The 25,088-nt window shown below is 38.1% G+C and overlaps 1 protein-coding gene across 1 annotated transcript in view; it reads left to right on the forward strand.

Annotated features, from left to right (window-relative positions):
• The first annotated feature begins 752 nt into the window (after positions 1-752).
• cdh13 (cadherin 13, H-cadherin (heart)) overlaps positions 753-25,088 on the forward strand; it is a 364,060-nt gene continuing 339,724 nt past the window's right edge. The window contains exon 1 of the mRNA XM_084125023.1: positions 753-952. Coding sequence (XP_083981149.1) covers positions 908-952 — 45 coding nt within the window. The 5' untranslated portion in view covers positions 753-907. The remainder of the gene's footprint in view (positions 953-25,088) is intronic.

Raw genomic sequence — 25,088 nt, forward strand, 5'->3', positions numbered from 1 at the left:
AAACTGGTTTGATTGTCCCTAACTATGGGAGATTGTTTCCTTATAGCTTTTTTAAATATTTTATTATGTTTTATTATGTGTTTTTTTTTTTAATAGCTTTTTAGCTTTTTTTATTTTTTATTTTTTTAGCTATGCTGACTATGGTTATGCTTAATTGCATTTTATTATTTCCATAGGATTCTTACCTTCTCCTGTTCACAACCCAATCAGAACAGAATTATGACCCATTTTAATGTCACCAGCTGAGAATCATTGCACATATAAAGTTAAGATTGATAACCAATCAATCATAAGTGGTTTTCCCTTATTTAAATAATAATAATAATAATAATAATAATACACACACAATATATATATATATATATATATATATATATATATATATATATATATATATATATATATATATATATATATATATATATATATATATATATATGTATGTATGTATGTATATATATATATATGTATGTATGTATATATATTACACCTTAAAAGCACAGCAAGCCCTCTGGAACTATGGCTGTCTGATTATTCTATAGCCTACTATTTCTATTAAATGAGTGAATGTGCAATATACCACCCTATATTAAAACTACTATCCATTATCTTTCAAAACAGAAAGTTTGAAATCAGTTAAAAATCAAAGAAATGCAATGCAAAGGTGCTGAGACTATTACTTTAACACCAATGCTAGCATGTCAGGTTCATGTAAGCGTCAACGAATAAACCCCCCCTATAAATCTATTGGTGGTGGACTCCAATGCTCTGCTCACGAGGCTGCAGTTCTATTTTGGAAGTTGGCAGCTCGAGGCAGAGGGGCTTTACTCTCGCGACTCTGGAATTATGAACAGCGCTGGTCCGACCAGCATCTTGTTTTGAACATTATTCCCACTGATCTGAGACCATGGAGTTCGGAGCCCGCATTTTCATCGCATTCCTCGTTTGCCAGGTAGGCGCGAGAGGTTTCATTCCGTTACGAGCTGCTTCTCTTTTTTTTTTTTTTTTTTTTTTTGCATTAATTTAGTGTAATTAAAATTGTGAAATTATTTTGTGAGCGCATTGCACGTATTTACAACTCGTTGAGCAGAAGGAGTTGCACTGATATAGCTGAATGCCACGACAAAAAGAATAGAGATCAATGTAATGAAACATGTTATTCTTTATTTCTAATAATTTATCACAGTAGCGATGTCTCTAGTGCATAGGACGTTGACATCAGACGTTTAGTCAAGTCCGTTCGCGTGATTAAGTCTAATGCACTGGGATCAGATGGGTGCAAATCACGAGCAAACTCAGTCTCAGATCGCATCTATATTCCGCTCAGCTCTGAAGTTGAGCGCTCCTTTGGCTCCCTTCATCAGGAGACATTCACACGACGGGCTGACTCACGGAGCCCTTCTCCATTCACAAAATACAGCAAAGTCAGTAAATGAGCAAATAAATAAACGACTCAAGACTAAACAGTCCCTATAGTCATTTGAGATCAGCAAAACTAACAAACCATTAACGAACAAATAAACTATCATCGATAAGATTCCGTTTACTTCTGAGAGAATGCAAACCAAATAAACAAGATCAAAGAATGACAATCAAACAAATATAACAAGCGATTAACCATCAAAATGCGAGACTAATAGATACATAAAATAAGTGATTGACTGCGTCCCGCTTTAATCGAAGAGTTTAAATGAAATAATCGACATTGATAAACGAACTAGACCGACTAATAAAAGAACCGCGCATTCACTTCAAACAGCTGGAATCAAATAATGGAGCCTGTACAGAAGTAAATCGATTCAGTTTAAGGTGGTAGCTGAGTTTTGAAACATTGAAGCTGGTTTCTAGTTTGTCTAAGATGGTCATTTGCTGGATCAAGCTGGTTGACCATCTTGGATCTGCAACAAAACTACAGCTACAAGTGGTCAAGCTGTTTATAGGGACATTTGTAGCTTAACCAGCTGCTAATGACCTGCTTGCACCAACTAACCAGTTTAGATCAGCTAGAAGCCAGCTACCATCTTTAGCTACCAACTCTCTCCTTTTGGTTCCAGTCGGTCATTTTAAGTTTTTCTGTCCTAAATCAAAGCGATTTAGAACCGCTGTTACAATAGGTCACCCGAGGCTGTTAATACTAAGAGACAGTCTTGTCTGTCTTGTTCTTTACATGTGCATTACAGTAGTCAGTTGGCATAGCCAGTTGGAGGTGAAGGAGACATTGATATGGCCTCTTGCATTTAAAATGCTGATGGCTCATTTGTAAGCTACTGCTCAACAGTTAATTCCTTGTATGGGATAATGAACAACAGGTGTCCTGGTTGTTGGTGTTTTCCCCTCTCACAGCCTTTATTTTCACAGAGAATTATTTATAAATAATTAAACTCTGTCAGCTCATAGTCCTTAAATGTGACTGCTGTGGCCATAACATGCATTTGATGGATGTGTTCTGTGTTAGATATAAGTTATTATGGATTACTTATTAGTACATAAGGCAATTTATAACTTTGCATGCCCTCAGCATGTGGTACATGCATTGTTCACTATTTAATTTAAATGCATCTTTTACTGTTGTTTATCGCACGGAAAACTCCAGGCGTTGTGCGAAGAGTAAAGAAGACACTTTATTCTTGAGAACTTCAAGAAAGCTATCATTGTTCTCTTATTATTAATACTTATTAGGCATTAGTTACATTTCAGCTCTTCTTAGATGCTTCACTGGGCTGTTACTTTTATAGCTGTGAATCATCTCAATGCTCTGAATCCTCAGGGAGTCTATAGAGATTATAGCACGTTCTTTTTAACAATTAATTGTTAGCAAGATGTTGTCTTTGTTTACCTCCCCTATGTGATAAACCACTCTAAATAGATTATAGCTTCATACAATGCTCTCTAGTCGTCTCGCCCTCACCGTCTACTTGGCCAGCGGTGTAATATCCATTTTTTCCCTCTTTGGCTCTGTGTGTGATCAAGTGAGAAGGATCTTATTTATAGTCGCGCAGGTAGGGCGCCAACTTTCCCTTGCGTATCAGAGCCTATGAATTTCCCCTTCTATAAATCCCTGTTTCCAAAATGAAACGTTAAGCAGTCGCGAGCCGCTGCAATGATTCAGAATAAGCGTGGGATACCCGTAAGGTGCAGACATTTATCTTTTGCTCTCTCTCCCCCATTGCTTTTGTGTTTTATTTTATTTACTTATCTATTTACCCAGTTTCCCCCCAGCATGGTGTTAGAAAATGGAAAAAAGAAAGAGAGAAATGGAAGGGAAAATCATTTCCCTCACTTGCTGTAAGATCCCTAAGTGGCGAGGATTCTTCGGGAAAGAACATGCTGTCCAATATCTCAGGTAATAGATAAGTCAGTATGGCCATTTAAAGTTCCCGAGAGGATGTTGTTCGCTCCAGGATGCACATGTTGGCTTTAAATCTTGTATAGGCCACACTTAACACTTTTGAATTGCTATCTGCATCCCTTTTCCCCTTGACAACCTTGTGCTGTGACACGGATGGTGCGCGTTTGATGACTTCGCTGACACTTATGTGTTACTCTGGTGATTCATCAGTCTTAATGAGAGAAAGAGGCGCTGCTTTAGGCTGGTGTCATTTCTATTTATTGCAAGGGTAACAGGTGCACATTGCTTCAGCCAGGGCATAATGCACAAACAGACACACACAATCACACTTTCCCTTTAGTCGCAAAGCCTAAAGGCAGTCATGCAGAAGGGCTAGCTTCAGCTGTGTCCACTCTGTGTGTCTAGGGTGCTCATCATCAGCTACAGAGTGCAAGTGTGTATATATATAGCATCCGTCCTCAGCAAATGGCGAGGTGAGGTGTAGAAACCTTGTTGCTTGAGATTTTCACTCCATACTTGCGATTGCATTTACGATTAATGATGAATTCAAAATGCAAAGCGCCGTAAGTATTTAAGAGTTTTCCATTTACACTGTTTAGATCCTTTACATTAGCATTACTCTAAATGCTTTAGGTTGCAGTTCCATTGGTTTTGTGGTTTTCTCACCAAAGAGGTCAATAAATTTGGCAGGAATGGTCAGGAATACCGTTACAGCACCTTTGATTCAATAAGATAAACCCTGCTGTCTGTTCCAGCGAAAAACTAAATATTTTTGGTAAGCAGTAACAAAAGTTAATGAATATATTTTAATTAAGCTAAAATAAAATGAAAATATAGGAATATTAAAAATATAAAAATTTGAAATGTTGCCTTGATAACTAACTAAAATAAGTTTGTTGAAGTATTAAAAAAACTAAAACTGAAATTAAAATAAAATAAAGCTAAAAAAAACCTAATTAACAAACCATACAACAAAAATCATTCAAATTTAACCAAAATTAAACCTAAATATACATAAAATAAAAGATTTTTCAAAATATTAATGAATACTATAATAGTATTTAAATAATACTAAAATAACACCATGATGCAACAATATAAAAATTCTGGTCACTACTGATAAGCTGCTGTTATGGCCAATAACCAATAAATAAATGAAATGAAAAACAAAATACTAAAAACTAAAATAAATAATTTTAAATGTTAAAAATGAACTTGTGTGTCAAAACATTATAATGTGTAAAGCATGAAAAAATGGATATTTGAGAAAAAAAAAAGGAGAAATGTGTTTTTCTTTGGCTTGGAAAATGGTGTAGTTGCTGCATTCACCTGCAGGGACTAACTGCCAATACTAACTTGAACCTGGTCCTCGCAATGACCTTAGGTGACCTTGTACTGAAGCACAGAGAGAATTTGGGAGGTCTGGTTTCTATTTAACCTTGCAGAGGGACTGTACTGTGACTCGTACTTTAATCTTTGAAATGCACCATTAGGAGGAAGCTTGTGTTACCGGAGTGAGAAATCTTGATTAATTTGCACACTAGCTATTGAGCACAATACGCTAAATGAAGGTCTGGTAATGATGGAGATAATGAGAGCACCCAGTCATTAGCACTGCAGTGGATCTGAATGGATCGCTCCCTGTGTCGACCCTCCTTTGTACTCGCTACTCATCCTCTACCAAGGTCGCTGCTTTTGCTGCATAGGTTAGGTTTGATTTTTGTCTTAATTGCGCAACTCCTTCATGGCAGATATGTTGTGCGTGCATGTGGGTTATAGCTGATGGTGAAGAATGGGTGATTACAGAACGCTCCTGGTCTACAGTCTACAGTCTACTTGTCTACAGTCTCAGAGGTCAAGACCCACTGACCTACAGCATCTCTCTTGGCTCCCAGAGTGGGAGCACAGTGTATATAGGAGATTTATTGTTAAGGCACAAATTTGTGTTTGGCTTCTATGTAGCCAGTGTGTTGTGGAGTAGGCGCTATGTCAAAAGGCTTGGGTAATGTGAAAGAGATATCAAAGCAGAAAGATTTGTTCAAAGACAGGTCAATAATTATTTGTTTGTAGAGACTTTAAATTCACTAACTACTTAGGCTGTAAATGCTTTGAAGATATTCATAAATGCACAGATAAATACACACACTCATTCTGAACTAATTTCTTCATCTCTTTCTACATGGGATTGTGGTTTAGATAGTGTTAACAGAATTTCCTTTTCCTCTTCCTTTCCCTTTTCCCCCCTTCCTTTCCTTTCTTCTTTGTGTGAGCGTTTACCACCTCTCTGGCCATTTTGTAGCATTTCAAACTGTTTTTGCATCTCTGGAATCAAATATGTTACATGTCACATGCCAGGTTTGATATCAGTGATACCAGATGTCCATCAAATGTCATTGGTTCTTGTGCATCTCATGGTCAAATGTCATTTTTCGCTGCCATTTTTCCTTTGATAGCTACGGCGGAGGGTGACTTTTTAGTAACCACCGAATCAATTACAATTTACTTGAGAAGTAATTTAATACATGTAGTTTGGTTTATTTTATTGTTGATTTAGGTATTGTTACTATTTATTGTATTATGATTTTGGGGCTTGAGAACACCTTTCCCTGTTTACTTGAATTTTATGGCGTAACGTGTCCAGGATAAGTTTCACTTTTTGTGTTTTGTGTCAAAAGAATTAAAGCAATAGATTTGTAACTGCATGAGGGTGAGTAAATGATGAAATAATTTTCATTTTTGGCTGAACTATCTCTTTTTATGATGTAAGCAAAGGTGAAGATAAAAGACAGTATGTCCCAGAGCTGCTCGCTCATTTTAACCAAGACCGTATCAGCAATTCCAACTCATTATATGAATGTAACTGATTTGAAGACAGTGACAGTCTGTGGAAAACGAAAGCTCATTTGTGTTCTAGTTTGCTCCATTTTTTAGTGCAAGAGTTGCATTAGAATCCCCACATTGTCAGTCCTCTCATTTCACCAGGTTCTATCCATCCCAAGTGCCCTTCTTTTCCTCTTTCTCAGTCTATCTTCTCTCTGTTTGCGTAGATCATCCCACCATCAGACAGATAATTGTGAGGAGAGCCTCAAAAGCCTGGATCTTCTAATCCACTTTTCAAACAGCGTGTGGCATGCCAGGCCTGCAAAGTGTCCCTGGACCACCTCTTCCCTCAGAGAGAAGTGGAAATTTTATATAATATTCCTGTATTTGCATATTGATTCATAGGCAATTACAGCTGGAAACCTTTCTTTCAGACTATCTAAAACCACCCAGACGGCCTAGTCTGCATTAGCCAATCCCAATATAATTGCAGTGGCTTGTGCTGTAAACACGGACAACTCTATCTGTGACACTGGATCTCACTAGTTGGAAGAAGTAATTGATTGGATGGTATCCATGTGGCGTTTGTCTAACTCTGTGTGTTTGTTGTGCACGGTGACCTGTGGAGCCGGAGGCAATATGAGGATTTGTATCAGAGACATGCACACGTACAGAGATTTCACAGCGAGAACGGCCGAATGTCACGGTAAACATGATACGTGTTTATCTCTAGATGCTTATGCTGCACAATTTCTTGTGTATTAAAGGTGAACCAGAGAATACTAATGGTAGGAATAATGGCAGTGTAACAGAGGTGTTCTCCAGTGTGTGTGTGCATATTTTTTGAGAGAGATGCATGTTGTTGGGTATGATTGATGACAGGAACAGAGATAAATGGAAGACAGATATCTGATTTGTGATAAGCAGACAGGATGTGCCCTGCAGTCCTGACCACCGCTGTTCTGATCTTTCTGTCTTTCATATTTCATGCACATAATCATAAATGTGGATCTCATAGTCGAGTAAAGATCTGACATTTTTTGTTGAAAATATGAAACGTCATGAAAATTAAGCCTTAGAAGACATGGATATTTCCATAGTAAATGTTTTTTTCTAGTTATGCTCTGCTCTGAAAATGTGTGACTTGATATGAGCAACTTTTCCCTCTACGTTAATAAGTTGTTATTTTTGGTTTGGAATGGATATTTTGTTTTCCAGTGTTGCTTTAGCTTTGGCTGGTTGCTGTTGTGCTCGCTTGAACTGTAAAACCCTCTCAGAAAGGTTGTCCTCAAATTCATTAACTTGAAAGCACCACCACTCTGGCCATTTGTTGCACTTTGCAATGTTTTTGCACCCCATCACCATTTTTTTATACGGCTTGTCAAGTTAAAAAAGAATCTAACTTTTAAAATCTTGAGAGACCCCTTCTTTCCTTTCCATTCGATTGTAATCCATCTAGCTAAACGTTTCTAAAGTAAAACTGCAATTGGGTTCTGATGAGCCCGAAGCCAGTCTTAATTATTCAGTTTTTCTTTAAGAACGATTAATCAACTGTTCATTTAGGCACTGACTAGTCGTTAGGCCGACTGAGTTGTCGATTTTGAAAATATGCCATTTTACACATCCCCAGAAACCCTTAAAATTCTATTTAATAAAAGTCATCCCCATCTAAAATGATAGATTGCTTTTCCTCCCCACATAATCTAATTGGACGGCAATATTGAGCGCTTTGATCTGCTTCATCTTGGCACATTGCTGTTTTTTTGCTTTGATTACAGAAGATCAAATCAGCCAACTAAACCCTACCTTGACTGTAATCCTTTATTTTCCTCTTTTGCATTGATCTCTTCCCTATATGGATTTCACATGCCTGCAGGAGAGCCTGAACCTCAGCTGGGCTGTGACTAACACCTTTCCTCCCTTCTCTAGAGCCATGTCTCAGACAGGACTTAGGTAACTGGCAGAGATGTGAAGGGACATCAGGTTCCACAGGACTCTCTCTCCCTCTCTTTTCCTAAGTGTTGCTCACTCTGTTTTCTTTAATTTGCCATGATTCACAGCAGATCGCCCCAGCTAAGTGGCACATCTGAGAGAGATGTGGCAAATCAATCTCTGCATTGCAATCTCCCCACCCAACCCCCACTCTCAACACCCGCAGTTCTCACTCCCGCCTTATAGATGGCGATATAGTGCCAGCAATTCTGAAGGGACACTGCCTGCTACACAAAAAACAATGACAGGTGAGCATGAGCACCTCTGAGTGAGTTTGTTTGCCAAAGTTCTAAAATAGATTAAACAACGTATTTGTTTAGAAGAAGATCAACAAGTGTTCAGCACTGCTGACTTGATGGCCTTTGTTAGAGTTAATGTAAGATAGACCTTTGGGTTTATTGTATTTGATGGACCCGTTGAGTAAGGAGAATGTGCTTTTTTCAAGGCTGGCTCTTCTTCTGAGGGCTAAAGTTCAACTGGCTTGCTGTAAATGCAATCAATGCCTCATTCTTGAGTTCTTTTTTCTTCATGATGGAATGGAATAGTGTGTGTGCGAGTACAACAACTTCCTAGAGCAAATTTAGTTGCCTCTTTAGCGGTATTCATTCAGCATGGCAGGTCAAGTGTACTGTATTTAGATCCACATTTTGAAATTATTATTCTTCACGCCTCTTAAAGTCCCCCTGTAGTCAATAATTATATCTCTTAAAATTCATCTTTGATGACCAAAATTACATATTCAAAAGCTTTTTGCTTGAAAAAAATATTCATGCCTTAAAATAGCTTGAATGTAACTCTACACCCTTGCCTCATTAGTATATGCGGATTTATGAATGCAAATTAGCCCCACACAAGGTAGTTTGTGAAACACCAGCGATTTCAAACAGTGTTTTTGAGACTGTCTTTGGTTCACTGCAGTTTTAAGGAGAAAATACTGCAATGAATTTGTACATGGTTTGTCTTAAAGGGATGGTTCGGAGTAAAATCAACCTAGGGTCCTTTGCACCATGACCTCGAGCCAAACACCCCCCCCAGAAGCTTTTTTTTTCCCTTGGTCAAACATTATTAAAGTTAGAGCTTATTTAGAGATATCAGCCGAATGGCTTAGTGCAGGCGCTAATGGATCCAAGGATCCAAAATGAGGCATTGGAAAGTTTGTAAGTACATCAGGAGTTTATTTAAATAACACTTGCCTGATGGCTCATGCTACCGCTAACCCGGACGTTGAGGTTGACACTTCCGTGATTTGGGAAAAGCCCGTAAAAGTCCTGGCAGAAAGCGATGCATAAGATTGTAGTGTAATGACGAATTATAATTTTTTTTTTCCACCGTTAAAACTGAAGTGTTGCGCTGGAATTCATGTTTGGTTACTGTAAACAATAAAGCCCGACTTCTTTGATTTGATTGGCCACCTCAATCATTTTGACTTTGATAAGCCTAAAAATGTAACTTTATCCTACAATTTGGTTATGGCTCTGGTTGTGTAGAATTCAAAAGTGCGTACACCTGTGCATTACATGCAAATGCATGTCGAGTTTATCGATGTATGCAAATACATTAGCAGCGAAAAAGGAAAATAAATGTTTCAGGGACATAATTGGAGGGAATGAAACGCCATACACTGCTAAGCTCCTCTCTCATAAAGACCCAACCTCCTTTGAAGCATTTCTAAGAAAAGAAGACAAATCCTCTATCCCGAGAAACCTTTTCTGCTCCACTATAAAAACTGGCATGATGCTGATGTGGCATGGAGCGATTGTTGATTAGCGTATCAGAAATCTCAGTGTTTAAGCGGCTTTGCGGAACTATTTTTGGGAAAGGCTTCTGTTGTTGTGGATGGTTGAAAGGGACACCGTTTTGAATGTGTATTTCTGTAGTTGGGTGTCAGGCGAATTGGCCCTCATCCTCTTAACCTGTCACCCACATGCACACGCAGCATGGTGCGGTTCTCTCGTATACTTCTTCTTTCTCTGTGCATCTGTCTCTTTCTGTCTTCAGTCGAGTCACAGAAAGTCCCTAGAGGCACAGATTAGTTTCTGCGAAGGCTTAATAAGAACTTTTGAATGGGTTTGACAGCGCTGTGAAGACCTCATTAGACCTTGAAATAAAGTAGAATGGATGTACTCTACTAAAAGTATTAAAGGAAGGACTCTGCACACTTCAGAAACTTTTTTTCCCGACGGGTAAACAAGTGACAAGAACAAAGAATCCTTTGTATTCTCTTGATGAATCAGACATCACTACTGAAGTGCGAATTAATATTGTCTGAACTTCACACAGATTTAGTGCAGAAAGCAAATGTTCCTTTTAAAAGGAAGCTTTTTATTGTTATTTTTATTGTGAAATATATACACAGACTTTTCAAAGCTGGGTTAACGTGTAGTGATTTGCTTCAAGATTGGACTTGGATTGGATGTCAATTTTTAATGTTATATGTAATTCCTTGTGCATTTCGATTTTAGCTAATGAAAACTGTATATAATATTATGCTGTTTGTGATGTGCTTAAATGTAAATGTGCATATGATATTTTGGACTAATGATCAATTTAAGTTGTATTTCACCTGTACTATTGATTTTTAATAGCCCATTAAAAATACTCTTCTAAAATTCCTACACTAGGTAACGTACATGGTATATAATATAGTGTACAGGGTATAACTTATGAAAGCAGTATGAGCCATATTGTGTTGTGGAAAAAAAAAAATCTTTCAATCACAGAACAAGTTTTGTTCTGACTGTTGATTGGGTGAGTTCTCAAATGGACAGGACTTTGCATCAAATGGACAATAGTGTTTGATGATATTAAGTTTAGTGTAATGTTCATAATCTTGTTCTGTTCATTGATTCACTGTAAAAATGATAATTCGAAGTTCAGTTTTTGCTTCAAAATTTCACATTTAATTCAGTGTTACTTGCAGTTTCTTTGTAATTATTTGTGAAATTTATTTCTAGCGAAAATTGTTTCTACAACATTTTTTGTGTATTTGTAGATATGATTAAAGTACCATTCTTAGCTTCGTATATATTTTCAGATATTTACGGTGTGTGTGTGTAATAATCACTCTAAAATCTTCTCAAACTAACTGATGAAATACAAATACATTCCTAAAAACACATATTAAACGCATACATTTACAGTGTAGAATATTTGTTTTTGTGATTTACCTTACTCTGTTTCCCTTTAAACCCAGAGGCACAAGTAATTATCTGGTTTGAGCAAGCCCATCTGCAAAGTTTGGATTGTAGGTGGGTTTCCTGAAAATATGTATTGCTTTAGATTTGGTTTTCATTAGAATTTCATGTCCTGTCTGTCATATCCTGCACGCTTTGCTGGGTGCAATTTTACGCTCCTTTGGACCCACATGGACAGGCTGATCCCCACCTCTCATTTTGCCAGCTATCATACTGTCCAAGCGTCACACGAGCTAGACTGTTAGCAGCATCTCTCCATCTTGCCACGGCAATACAGATGGCACATGTCATGGCCTCTGTCAACTTTTAAGACTCACAAAATACACAGACCATCAATCTATGCAAGCATCCAAGATTGTTTATTCTTCTGCGCTTCGACTGAATCAATGGGAGATAATTTGGCGTGTCATGGAGCTAATAGAATACGAGACGGACAGCACTGCGCGCCAGGGAGCAAAATATCATCCTCACCCAATCCTCATTGAAATGCCACAGGGTCCTGTTTGCTTAACAAGGCAAATACGATCTGATTTTCAGACAGAGTGAAAGTTAACCTTCACAGGACGTCTTCAAACAATGAACTCGGTAACTAATTTATAGCCTTGCGCGTACGGATGTGTGAATTCTTGTGCTGCCAGCAATTAAACTTTGCCAGGTTCTCTGCTGTAACCGTAATGCTCACTACATTTTTCCACATTTGATCGACGGAGCGTACACATCGGCCGTATGCTTCACGAACACAAGCTTCTGTCATCTCAATTTTGCATTAATCTCTTCCAATTAAACCCTGTTTTGCATTCTCTTGCATTTCAGAGACCGTACCAATCTGCAGATTTTTGCATTAGTGACAGGCATTCCCCTCTGAGCCATCATACCCTACTGACATCCATTCGCTACGTGATAGTGAAGGAAGAATAACAGACACTCTTTCTAATTCTGAATCTGCTCACAGAACATTTAGTCCTGTACCAAATAAAGTGTCTGGGGGCGACACAGCTGTTGTACCACCTACCGAATGGCTCTGGTGGCAGGGTGTGTTGGCTGTAGGGCTGATGGGCACGTGGTGATTGTGTCCTGAAGTGCCCAAATAATGACACAGCTGTCGCCGTATGCCATTATTAAAAATTGAGATTGTGCCAGTGGCGTTTCCAGCCGTCAACGTACGCCCTGTTGTTAGTGACCCTCACCTCCCTCTTGAGTTTTACAGGCAGTGCCTGCGTGTGGGAGAACGTGGGCATGTGTTTGTGGCACTTGCCATTGTATTTTTGGTATCACTTAATGAATTTGGATTAAGCTGGGCAACTGCAGATGCACTTTTATTTGTAATTAGAAAGCAGTAATAATTAGAGGCATATTGTATGTCAGGGCTGTTATTATTTATATTTATCTTTGAGATGTGAGGAGATGACATTTCAAAATTATGGAAGTTAAAGGCAAAGTGTGTAATTGCTGCACCACTAGTGGCACCAAAATTATCTTTAATATACATGAGGACCTGTACTTCAGTCCAATAGAATTTTAGAATGGGCTGGGCTATCTGGTGCGACTCATTTCTGCACTGTAAATTTTGGTATTTCAATGCAAAATATATATTTTTTAATAGTTTTAATTTTAGTTTTAGTTGACAATACCAACACTCAGAATGTGCCAGTATTCTTTAATTGGGTTATGTGATAAATGTGTGTTTAGAAAAGCATTTTTCCCAGTTGCTTTGGACTTGGGCTACAGACCAAGTTGTTGCTCGTGGCATCCATAGTCTCCTAATTGCAGAGGAGACATTTTGGAGCCACTTTAGCCCACATGGCTTAATGCAGCAGAAACAATGGCCATTAAACATGTCCAGGGTGAGAGATTCTCTAGATGTCTCTGGGTGTTATTTTTAGGCATGTATGAACGTTGTCTGCTACTGCTCCTACTCCATGGCCATTAATCCCTCGCTCCGGTGCCTGACAGAATGAAGAAAGTAGCTTTATTTTCTTAATGACCTGTTTACTCAGCCGTGTTTACGTGTAGCTGAGAGGTCACATTCCTGTGTGTTGCATTAAATGCCTCCTGGATTCCACTTCGCAATCCCAAGAAACTGAGCCACAGCGTCATTACTCATTTTTGCGGTATTTCTCTCTTACCTGATTTTTTTTTTTCCTGTCCAGACTCCAGAGTTGCTCCTCAATATTTAGAGCTGGTGCAGAAAAAGACATTTAGAACAAAGATGTAGGTAAAAACATAGGTAATCCTTTTTTAGAAAGTATTGTGTTGAAATTGCGTATTATATTTAATATTATATTATACATTGCATTGTATTTAAAATAAATATATTAATATTAAATAAAATGCCTGGTACTCCAAGGTACTTGAAATAATTCAATGGTATTACATAGTACAGGGGTTTTCAACGTCAAAGAGAGTGGGCCTCCCTTTTGCATTCGCTTACTGGATCCTTGGACTGAAAACATTCCATGAGTTCACGGTTTAAAATGATCTGACCGAAAACAGAGGAGCGGAAACATAACGATGACTCTTGTCCAAAAACCTACTTCTTATAAATTAATAAAATGTTACCACTCTGTGCGCCTCGCTTGACATGTTCTGGCACCACCCGCCTGGGTACATATACAAAAAAAAGTACTTTGGTTTTACTTTAGAAGTTTTTTAAGTGAAAATATACTGAAGGAGAAATAAAGGGATAGAGAAAAAAAAAGAAAAAAAGGTAGAGGTTATACAGGGGAGTATTTCTCCTGTATGACCGCCTGCAGGTGATGGGCGAAAGGCTTGATTGGGAGAAGGTGAATTGTGACTCTAAAATGGGTCATGACAGGCACATCTTTCAGCCACAGATTTACTTACCATCTTACCTATGCAGGGCGGAAGACAATCCAGTGGAACCAATTAATATTTATATGGCAGACGATGGGATGTTTGATTAGCGGGGCATGCTGGACTTTCTGTTTGGAACTGTTTGGAAGTGAGCTAGAAGGGAAAAGAAATAACCTGACCGCTCATTCATTTTCCTTTTTTTTTTTTTTTTTCTGAATTTGGAGAAAGGTCATTTATACATGCCGCCTGGAGGCGAAAATACAACTGACAGCGATGAAATAAATCTATGTGCAACTCTTTACCTGTGCACAAAAAGCAGCAATTGGGGATATTTTGACTGGAACCTTGTCATACAAAAATTGCTTAAATAGAATAATAATGGCTGTGGGGTCAAAAAAAGAAAGAAAAATAAGTTTTAACCGTACACTTTTTAGCCCAATTTCCATTTTTCCACCTTGCATTAATTTTCTGTACACCTCTTCCTCCAAGTAATTTACTTTGCTATCTACTAAATTGTAAGTTAGCAGAGAGATTAGGATAATTCCTAAACATATTTTATAGCAAAGGTGTTTCTGGGAAGGCATCCAAAGCCCAAACAAGACGCACAGCCTTCTCATCATTATGCGAGCCTCCACATTGATTATTTTTATTCACCTTGAGCCATGATTTCCACCCATATCTGACCCATCACTTCTAATGTTGATTACACATTCAAAGCATTTCGACCACACATAAGTGATGAGGAAATGATGCTGATGCTGTTTCAGATTCCAGAGCCCATTGCATTTGTTTTCAAAGCGAGAGCTACATTTAGTCAATAATGCCTTTTCCTCCGGCTTGCTGTTGATTTTTAGGGTTTTATGGTTGACCAACGAGACAAAGATAAAGGATGGATTTATTTTCAGAGGATATGCTGGTCTGCTAAATCTGTCGTTTTAACCCTATATCATCCATCAAAACTGTCCAACAAGACCTTGTCAAGTCAACGTTCAACATTCTTGACAAACTTTTCTTGTATAGTTACTGAATTTCTTTGAATTTCAGTTAATTCTATAACCTTTGTACATTCAGATTCGAATTGCAGTTTCGAATCTTGTTTGCTACATCGTTTCAAATTGAATTCAAATTCAGGATCTGTATTTAATTCCAAATGGTACAAAACTCTGCCTAGAATCGGTTTTGGACCATTTCTGATATGTATTCCTCAGCCAAATAGAATGTCATATAAAATAGTTCAGACACTGCTTGTGATGCTTTGTTTCAGTTTACACTAAATCTTGATACTTTAAATGATACAATTAAAGGCACACTATGTAATTTTTCGCCACTTGAGGTCGTTTATTCAAAACAAAGGCATAGCTTGATGACACCTTGATTTTGCGGAATCATGGGAGTTGTTGTCTTCACCTCTACAGCCGGTGGAGAATACAACGGGACTCAGGCAGAAATCATATTCATGGATGACCGGTAATGCATTAAAGATTTATCAATGTTACGAAAGCTGCTGGAGCAGAACGAGGCAGCTGGAGCGATTGCTAATGAGAGACAAGTGCGACACACGGCTCGAGAACAGTGGAGCTTTTATTATGTCTCGCACCGCTTCCGCTTCTTCCGGTCATGCGTATGTGGAGTAACGCAGCGCTGTTTTATCATATTAGATACATTTGAGTGTGTTGAAAGTTGTTATAATGCTACTCTGCGTTTGCTTTGCAGCTACTAAATGAGACACTTGTTGCACAGTGCAGTGCACACTAGATCAATAATAGGCATGGTAAATATGGTACTCGTGGTAAATCAAGAAAACAAGATAAATAAAAAAAGACTGTGTTGAGCTGTATAACAATTAGTTTTCTTTCGATGAATGTATCCAAACAGTTGCTCACCTGTCTAATAAAACACATAATATAAAGCGTCTTTGGTGTTTTCATTGTTTCCACGGAAATCGAGGGTAACGCTGGTATGATGTCATTGATAGGCGACGCACGGACCGTGTCCTGGTTAAAACTTATTCCTCTTGATTTAAACATTCTTAGAAACATTTGGGATAATGTAAGTACACAAATCAGCAAAATATGCAACATTGTTCTAGTGGTTTTTGGATATTTTAATCCAAAAATCTTACATATTGTGCCTTTAATATAATGGGCTTCATTTCTTGTGCTATTTCTAATCTCACAGGTGACACAGTCACTATACCTAATGCATTTTTAGCAGAGTCGGTGGAAATTTGATGCATTGGATAAAATCACACAAGTGATGCAGAACTGAGATGGATTAGCTGGTAATCCAATGGTGTGTTTTTCTGCAGAGTTTCGGAATGTAAATGCACTGATTGAGACAGCACCTCTCACTCTGTCATCTTTTTAAAACACTTTTGAAAAGGGAGATTAAGGGAAAAAAATGTAGCTGTTGTTTGATGTTCCGCTCTCGTTATTGTTTTCTGCTGTGGTTTTTATCGCAACAACAGGAGCACAGGGCTAATAGTCAGCCCCGCCACGGGGAATAACAAATCACACTTGTGTTTGAGTTGGTGTGTGGCTGCATAAAGACTCAGTATTTTAGCAGTTCCGGTGCTGTTAGAAGGGCCTTCATGCTTTAAAGATGCAGCAGTCTGGGCTGAGAGAGAGAGAGAGAGAGAGATAGAGAGATAGAGAGAGATTTTCACTTGATGGGTTATTGGATGAAAGGCAAAGATTTTCCAGAGTAAGTTGAGCTTTGATGTTAAAGTTTATGGAAACTAAGTGGACATATTTAAGAGATTTAGGCAATTACTGTGATTGGTAGTACAATAAATCAAGACATAGGTTGTCAATATGCTGTTAATTTCTTCAGTGGGATCTTAATAATACTAATAATAATTGTATTTATTTATTGGGGTCATATGATGATTTTAATGTGTGATGTATCTGTTTGTGCATACAATCTGCAAAGTTACACAGCTCATAGCGTCCCACAAAAGAATGGAACGAAGTCAAGATATTACTTCCTCAAACATCCACGTCATAATGTGTAATAGCATAAAGCCTACCCAAAGGCATATGCAAAGAAAGAAGATAAGGCTTCAGTGAATTGCGGAGATGCTTTGTAGAAGCAAAACTCCTTTGTTTGGCCATCCAAAAATGGATGAAATTAGGAATCAGTGGTTACGATTAATTTATAACGCTGTTCCTGAGTAGTACAACACAAAATTTAGCTTGTGTACAGCACATTTTATTGTACTGAACCCAGTGGCGCAAAAAGTGGGTATGCGCTATATGCGGCGCATAGGGGCGCAGCACCATGGGGGCGCCAAAGCGATGGTAAAAAAAATAAACATAACAAATCAATTTTTTGGTATTTTCTATATGTAGCTGCTGTTGTCCGTTTCTAAATCATTTCTGCATTTCATCAATGTTATAACATTTTAGAGGACTAACAGGCTAACAGGTGTGTGTGTGTGTGTGTGTGTGTCTGTGTTCATCTGAGCCTCATTGGTCTGTCACTGATCGTCAATGTCAGAATATTTGAGATGACCAATCAAATCAAAGTAGACGGCCTTTATGTTCACAGAAGCTGCTGAGCGCGAATTTTAGCAGAGCGCTTCAGTTTATGGTCAAGTGCGAGATAAGATGCAAGTAGCTAAACTAAACATTTCACATTTGACAGTTTTTTTTAGGTCATAAATGTTAAACGAATGACACAAATAATCAGGCAAACTAATAAACTTTTGTCTAATTTCGCCAATTTGAACTGAAAATATGCCTATGTAAAGTCACGCATGTAATGTAATAATGAGTTTACTGTCATCGTGAGGTGACAAGAAAAATTAACAAAGCCGTTTTCATCATGTTAGGCACAAGATTAATAATGAATGTGTACATATTGAGAATTAATATAATACAATTTGTAGCCTTCAGCAAAAAAACAAAAACAAAAAAAAACTCAGCTTTAGGAGGGGAAGAGACAGGGCAAGATGAGGAGACTAAGATAAATGAGGAGAGAGCAGGTATTGACAAATAATCTACTGCCCGCTAACATGGTTTTAAAGCTATTTCTTATACTTTTTTTTTTTTTTGTCCTTCAAACATCTTGAAATGCACATATCAGAGAAATAATTTTTTTTTAACTCCCTAACAACCTCAAATTTAGGACTTCTTTGATTTGAAAGCCCTGTCTACAGCCCTGAATTAGGCATAAGATCAGTAATGAATGTGTACATATTGTGAATGAATTTAATAAACTTAGTTACCTACAGTAGATTTCCTAGTAGCTTTCAGTAAATGAATGCCTTTGAGAAAATGATTTATAAATCAACCTACCCTAGGTTTACTTCACTGACAGACAAACGTGAAAAGCCTATATCAGCCTATATCAGTCAAAGCTCCGCTTTAGGAGGGAAAGAGACGGGGCAAGAGAAAAACAAAGAGAAAAAGAGTGTGATGCTTGATCTGATGAGGAGAGAAAAATAATCAGCTGCCCACTGACATGATTTTAAAGCTATTGTTATCCAATTTTTTTTGGCTTTCAAAACATCTTAAAATGCACATATGTAGATCAGAGAAATCAAAATTTTCCCCGAATCCCCCTAACTAGCCTACCGCACATTCGAGACCTCAGTGATTATAAAACCCTGCAATATGTATGTTAATGACACTAGTTAATAGTGAGCATTAGACCCTAAACTAAAGTGTTACCTTTTTTTTATTTTAAAAATCCTAGAATCGCCCCTGGTTATTGGTCATATTTTTCACTAGTCTTCTGTTTTTATCATTCTTTTTTTATACAAAATTATGTAATTTATTTTGATTTAAAGGGGTGTTGTCTTTTCTGCTTCCACTAGTGACACCAAACATAATAACAAAAATCTCGATTTTGAGAAGGGTAGTTGCGCCCCTGACTGAACCTGGGAGTGTACAACGCTGGTGGAACACACCTAAATAAATTAGAAATATATGTTTACATTTATCCATTTAGCACACACTTTTATCCAAAGTGACTTACAGTTGAGGAATACAACAAGCCATTCATCTTATAAAGGCATGCAACAAACATGAGAAGTGCTAGTAATACAAAGTTTCAGTCTTCATTCAAGATAGTACAAGCTAGAACAGGGAGAGGATAATAAACAGTGAGAGCATAGATGAAGGAATAGTGAAAACATGGAGGAGATTTGTTATTTTATCTTTTTATTTTTTTAGCAGGATGCAATTATTGGCTCATGGAAGAGATTTGTGAAAATTGTGAGTGATTCGTCTGTCTCTCTTTTGTGCCCCTCTGCGATGGATCCACGATGCGCCGCTCACTTACCGACCGCAGGCTTCTGGAGGGGATGTAGACTTGTAAGAGAGCAGAGGTTGGGGTTCTGGGCCTGTGGCTGTTCTGTAGGCAAGCTCCAATGCTTTAAAGTTTATGCGAGCCGCAACCGGAAGCCAGTTCAGAAAGATTAACAGAGGTGTGACCTGGGCTCTCTTTGGCTCATTGAAGATAAGATGTGCTGCTGCATTTTGAATCATTTGCAGAGGTTTGATTGCACATGTTGGAAGTCCAGCCAGAAGAGCATTACAATAGTCCAACCTAGAAATGACAAGGGCCTGGACGAGAAGCTGTGTTTCATTCTCTGTGAGGAAGGGTATGAGCTTCCTAATGTTGTGCAGTGCAAACCGGCGTGATCATGTTGTTTTTGCAATGTGATCTTTAAAGGTCAGCTGATCATCAAGGATTACCTCAAGATTCCTGGGCGAACTCGATGGGATTATCGTTGATGAACCTAGCTGGATGGAAAACTGGTGCTGTACTGATGGAGTGGCTGGGAAGATAAGCAGCTCTATCGTAGCTTTATGATAATATACTGTACACTTAAGTACGTTTTTTAAACTGCATTTTGTGTTGTCACCTCAGGACTTAAAGTTGTTACAGTGAAGAAGACAAATTAAACCGTTATAACATCGTATCTGAAAGTTAAGACAGTTACAAAATAAAAAAACTTACAATTTTGAAACATTCTACTCAAGTCGTGCTTGATCTTCGGTATTTTCAGAACCTGACGTTGATTCGAACTGATACAGTAATACCGACAACATTATTAACTGTGTGATTACAATTTTTTTAGAAGCCTTGGAAGCTAAAGCTTGCAATTATGGTAAGCAGCGTTATATTTCTGACACGCTTGAGGTGTCACAACGCACTGGGTCACCAGGCCAATCAGAGCACTGGCTTTTTGGAAGGAGTTGCTTTGTAGAAATCAGTGCGTTCCAGACAGACTGGGAATAGAGGTAGTTACAATAATGTACAGAATGTGAAAAAAAAGTTTTTTTTGAGCATTAAAGCATGTTAACCTGTTCTGTTATACCCAATAAACAAAATAATGAGCTTTTAAAATAGCATCAGATGACCCCTTTAAATTTTTGCATGAACTCCCTAAACGCTCTTGGATTGTTCAGAGATATTATCATGATGTTGGCTAAAAGTTCCAATGTTAGATCCAGTAGCATTCACTTTAGGTTTTACTAGTAGCTCTAAGTGTATGTTTACTGGAAAAAAGTACTTAATGGATCCGTCAGAGAAATTCCAAAGGGACCCAGTTCAGTGCCCTGTGGCACTCCTTCAAATGGCTGTGTCTGGAAAGCTCTATCCAAGAGAGATCATGGTGTTTGTGAGCAAGAAGACAGGGGCAGAGAGACAGACAGATGGGGTCTCCAAGGTTTGATGAGACTTCTAGCCACTGGGAAAGAGCAAGGGAATTCCACGGGGAGACTGTTGCCCTCCTATCTCAGAGAAGAGGTCAGGTAAAGTGAATCTTGTGTGTGTACGTGTTGGGGAAAACAGAGAGAGAGAGTGTGTTACATAGTTAGGGCAGTGTGAAAGGACGGTCCAAGGGGATTGCTGATTAGACTGTAAGAGAGTCTGGAGTGTGTCTGGGTTTTTAGCGTCTCTATGCAGCCAAGTTTGAGCTCCAGTCCCTTGAGACCCATATTAGGCGGCGAGAGGAATATAAACCAACAACACTTACAGTAGCCTCTTCACGGACACTTTACTGTGATGTGTCACACACTCACATTGTATAGCATAGTTGGACAACTCTCAGATTATAAGAAGCGAATGTGATCGGGCACGGTGGCAGAGCGGACGGCAAATATAGAGCACAGCAGTTGAAGACCTTCCTGAAGGTGAATTTGTTTTAGGGGTATGTGCTCATTATTTTTCACTAAGCTGTAAAAAAACCCAAAAAACACAATAGCAATAAAATCAATTTTACGGCTATATAAGCTCTTCATATTTAACACTGTTTGATTAACAGGTCTGTTTTCGTTTGTTGGTTGAGGATACTCCTGGGTCTGCTTGCCCATTAGAGTCCATCATCTCTCAAACTGTTACACTCTCCCAGAAAGAAATGCATACATAAAAATAAAACAATTATTAATCAAAAAATTCTCCTTCAATGTTGTTTCCCCTGGCATTTTTATTAAGGCATGTTCTGCCAAAACCTCCCACTCCATTGAATGTCCTTAACACTTGCGTCTCTGCCTTTTTTGTTATCCTCCATTCTCTCTGTCCTCCCACTCCCGTGTTCTTGCTGACCTCCGGAATCATCCAGTTCAAACGTCATCGTTAAGGACAAGAATATGCACAGCACTGTTGGTTATATGTGACCCTGGATCACAAAACCAGTCACAAGTCGCATGGGTATATTTGTGGCAATAGCCAACAATATAGTGTATGGGTCAAAATTATCGATTTTTCTTTTATGCCAAAAATCATTAGGATATTAAGTAAATATCTATTAAGTAAAAGATGTAAAGACAACTTTAAAGGCGATTTTCTCAATGTTTCGACTTTTTTGCACCCTCAGATTCCAGATTTCAAATAGTTATATATCGGCCAAATAAAAATCTTGTTCATTCAGCTTTCAGGTGATGTATAAATCTCAGTTTAAAGAAATTGACCCATGTGACTGTTTTTGTGGTCCAGGATCACATATGGCAAAAATAAAGCTCTACATAGCCTGAGGGAAAAAGCTTTCACTTCGGCTGTGAAGCTCTTTTCACTTCATATTTGTGTCTCTAAGCAAACTATACAACATATACTCAACCATGAAAGCAGAACTTACCTGCAGGCATGTTTTGTTGGGGTAAAAATCACTAGTGATCATTAGAATACTTTTATGTCTTCCAAGACATTTAATTTAAGGCATCATAGACTCTCCTGATGCAATTTCCCACATTTTAGGCAATACCAACATGCATTGTGATGAGGTGAATGATGGCATATATGCTATGTGCATTCTAGATATGCTTATTTCTTTTAATACAAGACATTGATTAAAAAAAAAAGTATAATAAAAAAATGAAATATTTGTATGTGCTATGTTTTTTAATGCTGATTAGAGTTATGCATCGTAATATGGAGTCTCTCAAGTGCTATTGGTGTGGCATGCATGAGTGAGTGTTAACAGAATTGCCGACCATGTAAAGTGTTTCAAATCAGTCTCTAATGGGGTTTCATTTCAGTTAGTTTCCTATACTCTCTATCTAGACCAGTGGTTCTCAACTCCAGTCCTCAGGACCCGCTGCTCTGCACATTTTGTATGTCTCTCTTATCTGACACACTTAGTTCAGTTCATGGAGTCTCTCCTAACGAGCTGATGATCTGATTCAGGTGTGTTAAATAAGGGAGACATACAAAATGTGCAGAGCAGCGGGTCCCGAGGACTGGAGTTGAGAACCACTGATCTAGACAGTAGACATCAAAATGCCTCCCTGAATTTTGTAGCAGAGTATGTAGTCTATGCTCAATTTACACATTTTTAAAGGATTTTTTCTCTCTCAAACTTTCAGTCGACTTCATAAAGGGACCCATGTTTAGAAAACCCCTGGTCTAAAGAAGCCTTTGTTCCATTTGTTCCAAATGTATTCCATTTATTCATAAAAATCCACCTATTAGACTTGATTGATAGTCAGTTAGTGTCAGTGTATTGATTTCATAAAGTGATGAAAGGCAATTACAATTCTTTAGAGTTTCAATATTTTCCACATTCTTTAGTACCCTCTTGGACTCCTAATAGAGCTGAGAATCATCTGTATCTTGCCTGGTTTCATTACGCTGACTTCTGCCCAGAACAGCAGCGGCTTCAGTCCTGACTATGATTTAGAGGTATTCAGCGTAATTATTCCCTTTGCTTTTTGGCTGCAAATTTATCTTTGTCTTGGCCTCATACCTCACAGCCATCCAGCTGAGGATAAGCTGAGAACTGCAAAGAACCATTCAACCCTTTTAAATGGATTTCAGGGCTGATGGGGGTGAATAGTTGGTTTGAGACTGATGGAATTAGCCATTGCTGGATTACAGAGAGGTTTGGTGGTGTGGGTTGGTGTGATAGATTGACTGAGTTATTGCCATGAGGTGCCAGATTGAACGAAAGCTCCCAGCTATAAAAGGAAGTGAGGGTAAGAGGCTGCAGTTGGAAGAAATAAGAAGGTTGAGAAGAAGGAGGGGAGAGGAACAGTTTATCTGCTCTGTGTGAGTGATCGAACAATGCACGGCTGGTTGGGAAGATGAAGGTGGCCTCAGTGCTAGAGAAAATGTTGCTGATATGGATGCAGGAAGTAATTTATTCTCCCCATCTTGAGCAAAGCTTACTTCATATCTATTGCCATTTCCAGCTGAAAGTAGATAAGGGTGACGAGTTTTCCAATTGACCAAAAGTAGAGGCGCACACAAATTTCAGAGCTGGGCTTCACTGCTGGTGGCCAGACCCATTGATAGAAAAGATTTGAAGAGATTTGACATCATCTGCAGGTGGGTTGAGGCAATTCGACTCTGCAGAACACTGATCCATTCATCCAAAACCAGTTTATGTGGTAAAATCTATTTGTCTAAACAAAGGAGCCCTCAACTTTTTAATTTTTTTATTAAGCAAGGATGGATCAATTTGCATTAAAAGTGACAGTATAGACGTGTATAGTGTTACAAAATTGCTATTTCAAATAAACGCTGTTCTTTTGAACTTTTCTATTTCTTTTTGAACAAAGAATCCTGTAAAAATATATCCACAAATATATCAAGCAGCACATTTTAACATTGGTAATGTTTCTTGAGCACCAAATCGTGAAAAATTTATGCAAATTGGAAAATTCAGATGACTGCTGAAAATTCAGCTATGTCATCACAGGAAAATTACTTAAATCAAATCAAAATCAAATCAAGTATATTTGTATAGCGCTTTTCACAATACAGATTGTATCAAAGCAGCTTCACAGTATTCAATTAAAATAAAATAATACAACAAGGTTTGTTTCTAGTGGAATTTATTGATTGATAAAATAAAATTAAATATCCCCAAAATATCCCCAACTGAGCAAGCCAAAGGCAATAGCAATGTTTTATCCAAAAAAATGATAAATTGAAAAATTGATAAATTGATAAACTTAGAAAACATTATTTAAATAGTAATATTACTTCACAATATAACTGTATTTTTTATCAAATAAATGCAGCCTTGGTGACCCGAACCCAAATATGTATAAAGTGACTTTTTTAGAAATATAAATACATTTTGAGATATCGGGCCCTATCTTGCACCCAGCGCAATTGACTTTGTACACTGACGCATGTATCATTCCTATTTTGCACCCGCGCAAAGCGCGCTTTTCCCTCCACAGAAGCACGTCGCTAAACTAGGGAATGAACTTGCGCTCCCTGGGCGGTTCAGCGCAAAAAAGGAGGCGTGTTCCGGCGCAAACGTTCCTTCATGCTATTTTGCAGGTTTAGAAAACAATTGCGCCACTAACCAGGAAAAAATAGTTTAAAGTCAGTGGCGCGTTGCGCATGTTATTCATATACTATTTTAAGGGCGCATGCTTGGCCATAATCAATGTAGCGTGTGCACAACGCGCATACACTTTGATTCTCTCATCTTCACAGAAGCAGCAGTTTTCATTTTT

This window comes from Abramis brama (genome assembly GCF_963993115.1).
Source record: "Abramis brama genome assembly, chromosome: 9".
NCBI classification, from domain to species: Eukaryota; Metazoa; Chordata; class Actinopteri; order Cypriniformes; family Leuciscidae; genus Abramis; species Abramis brama.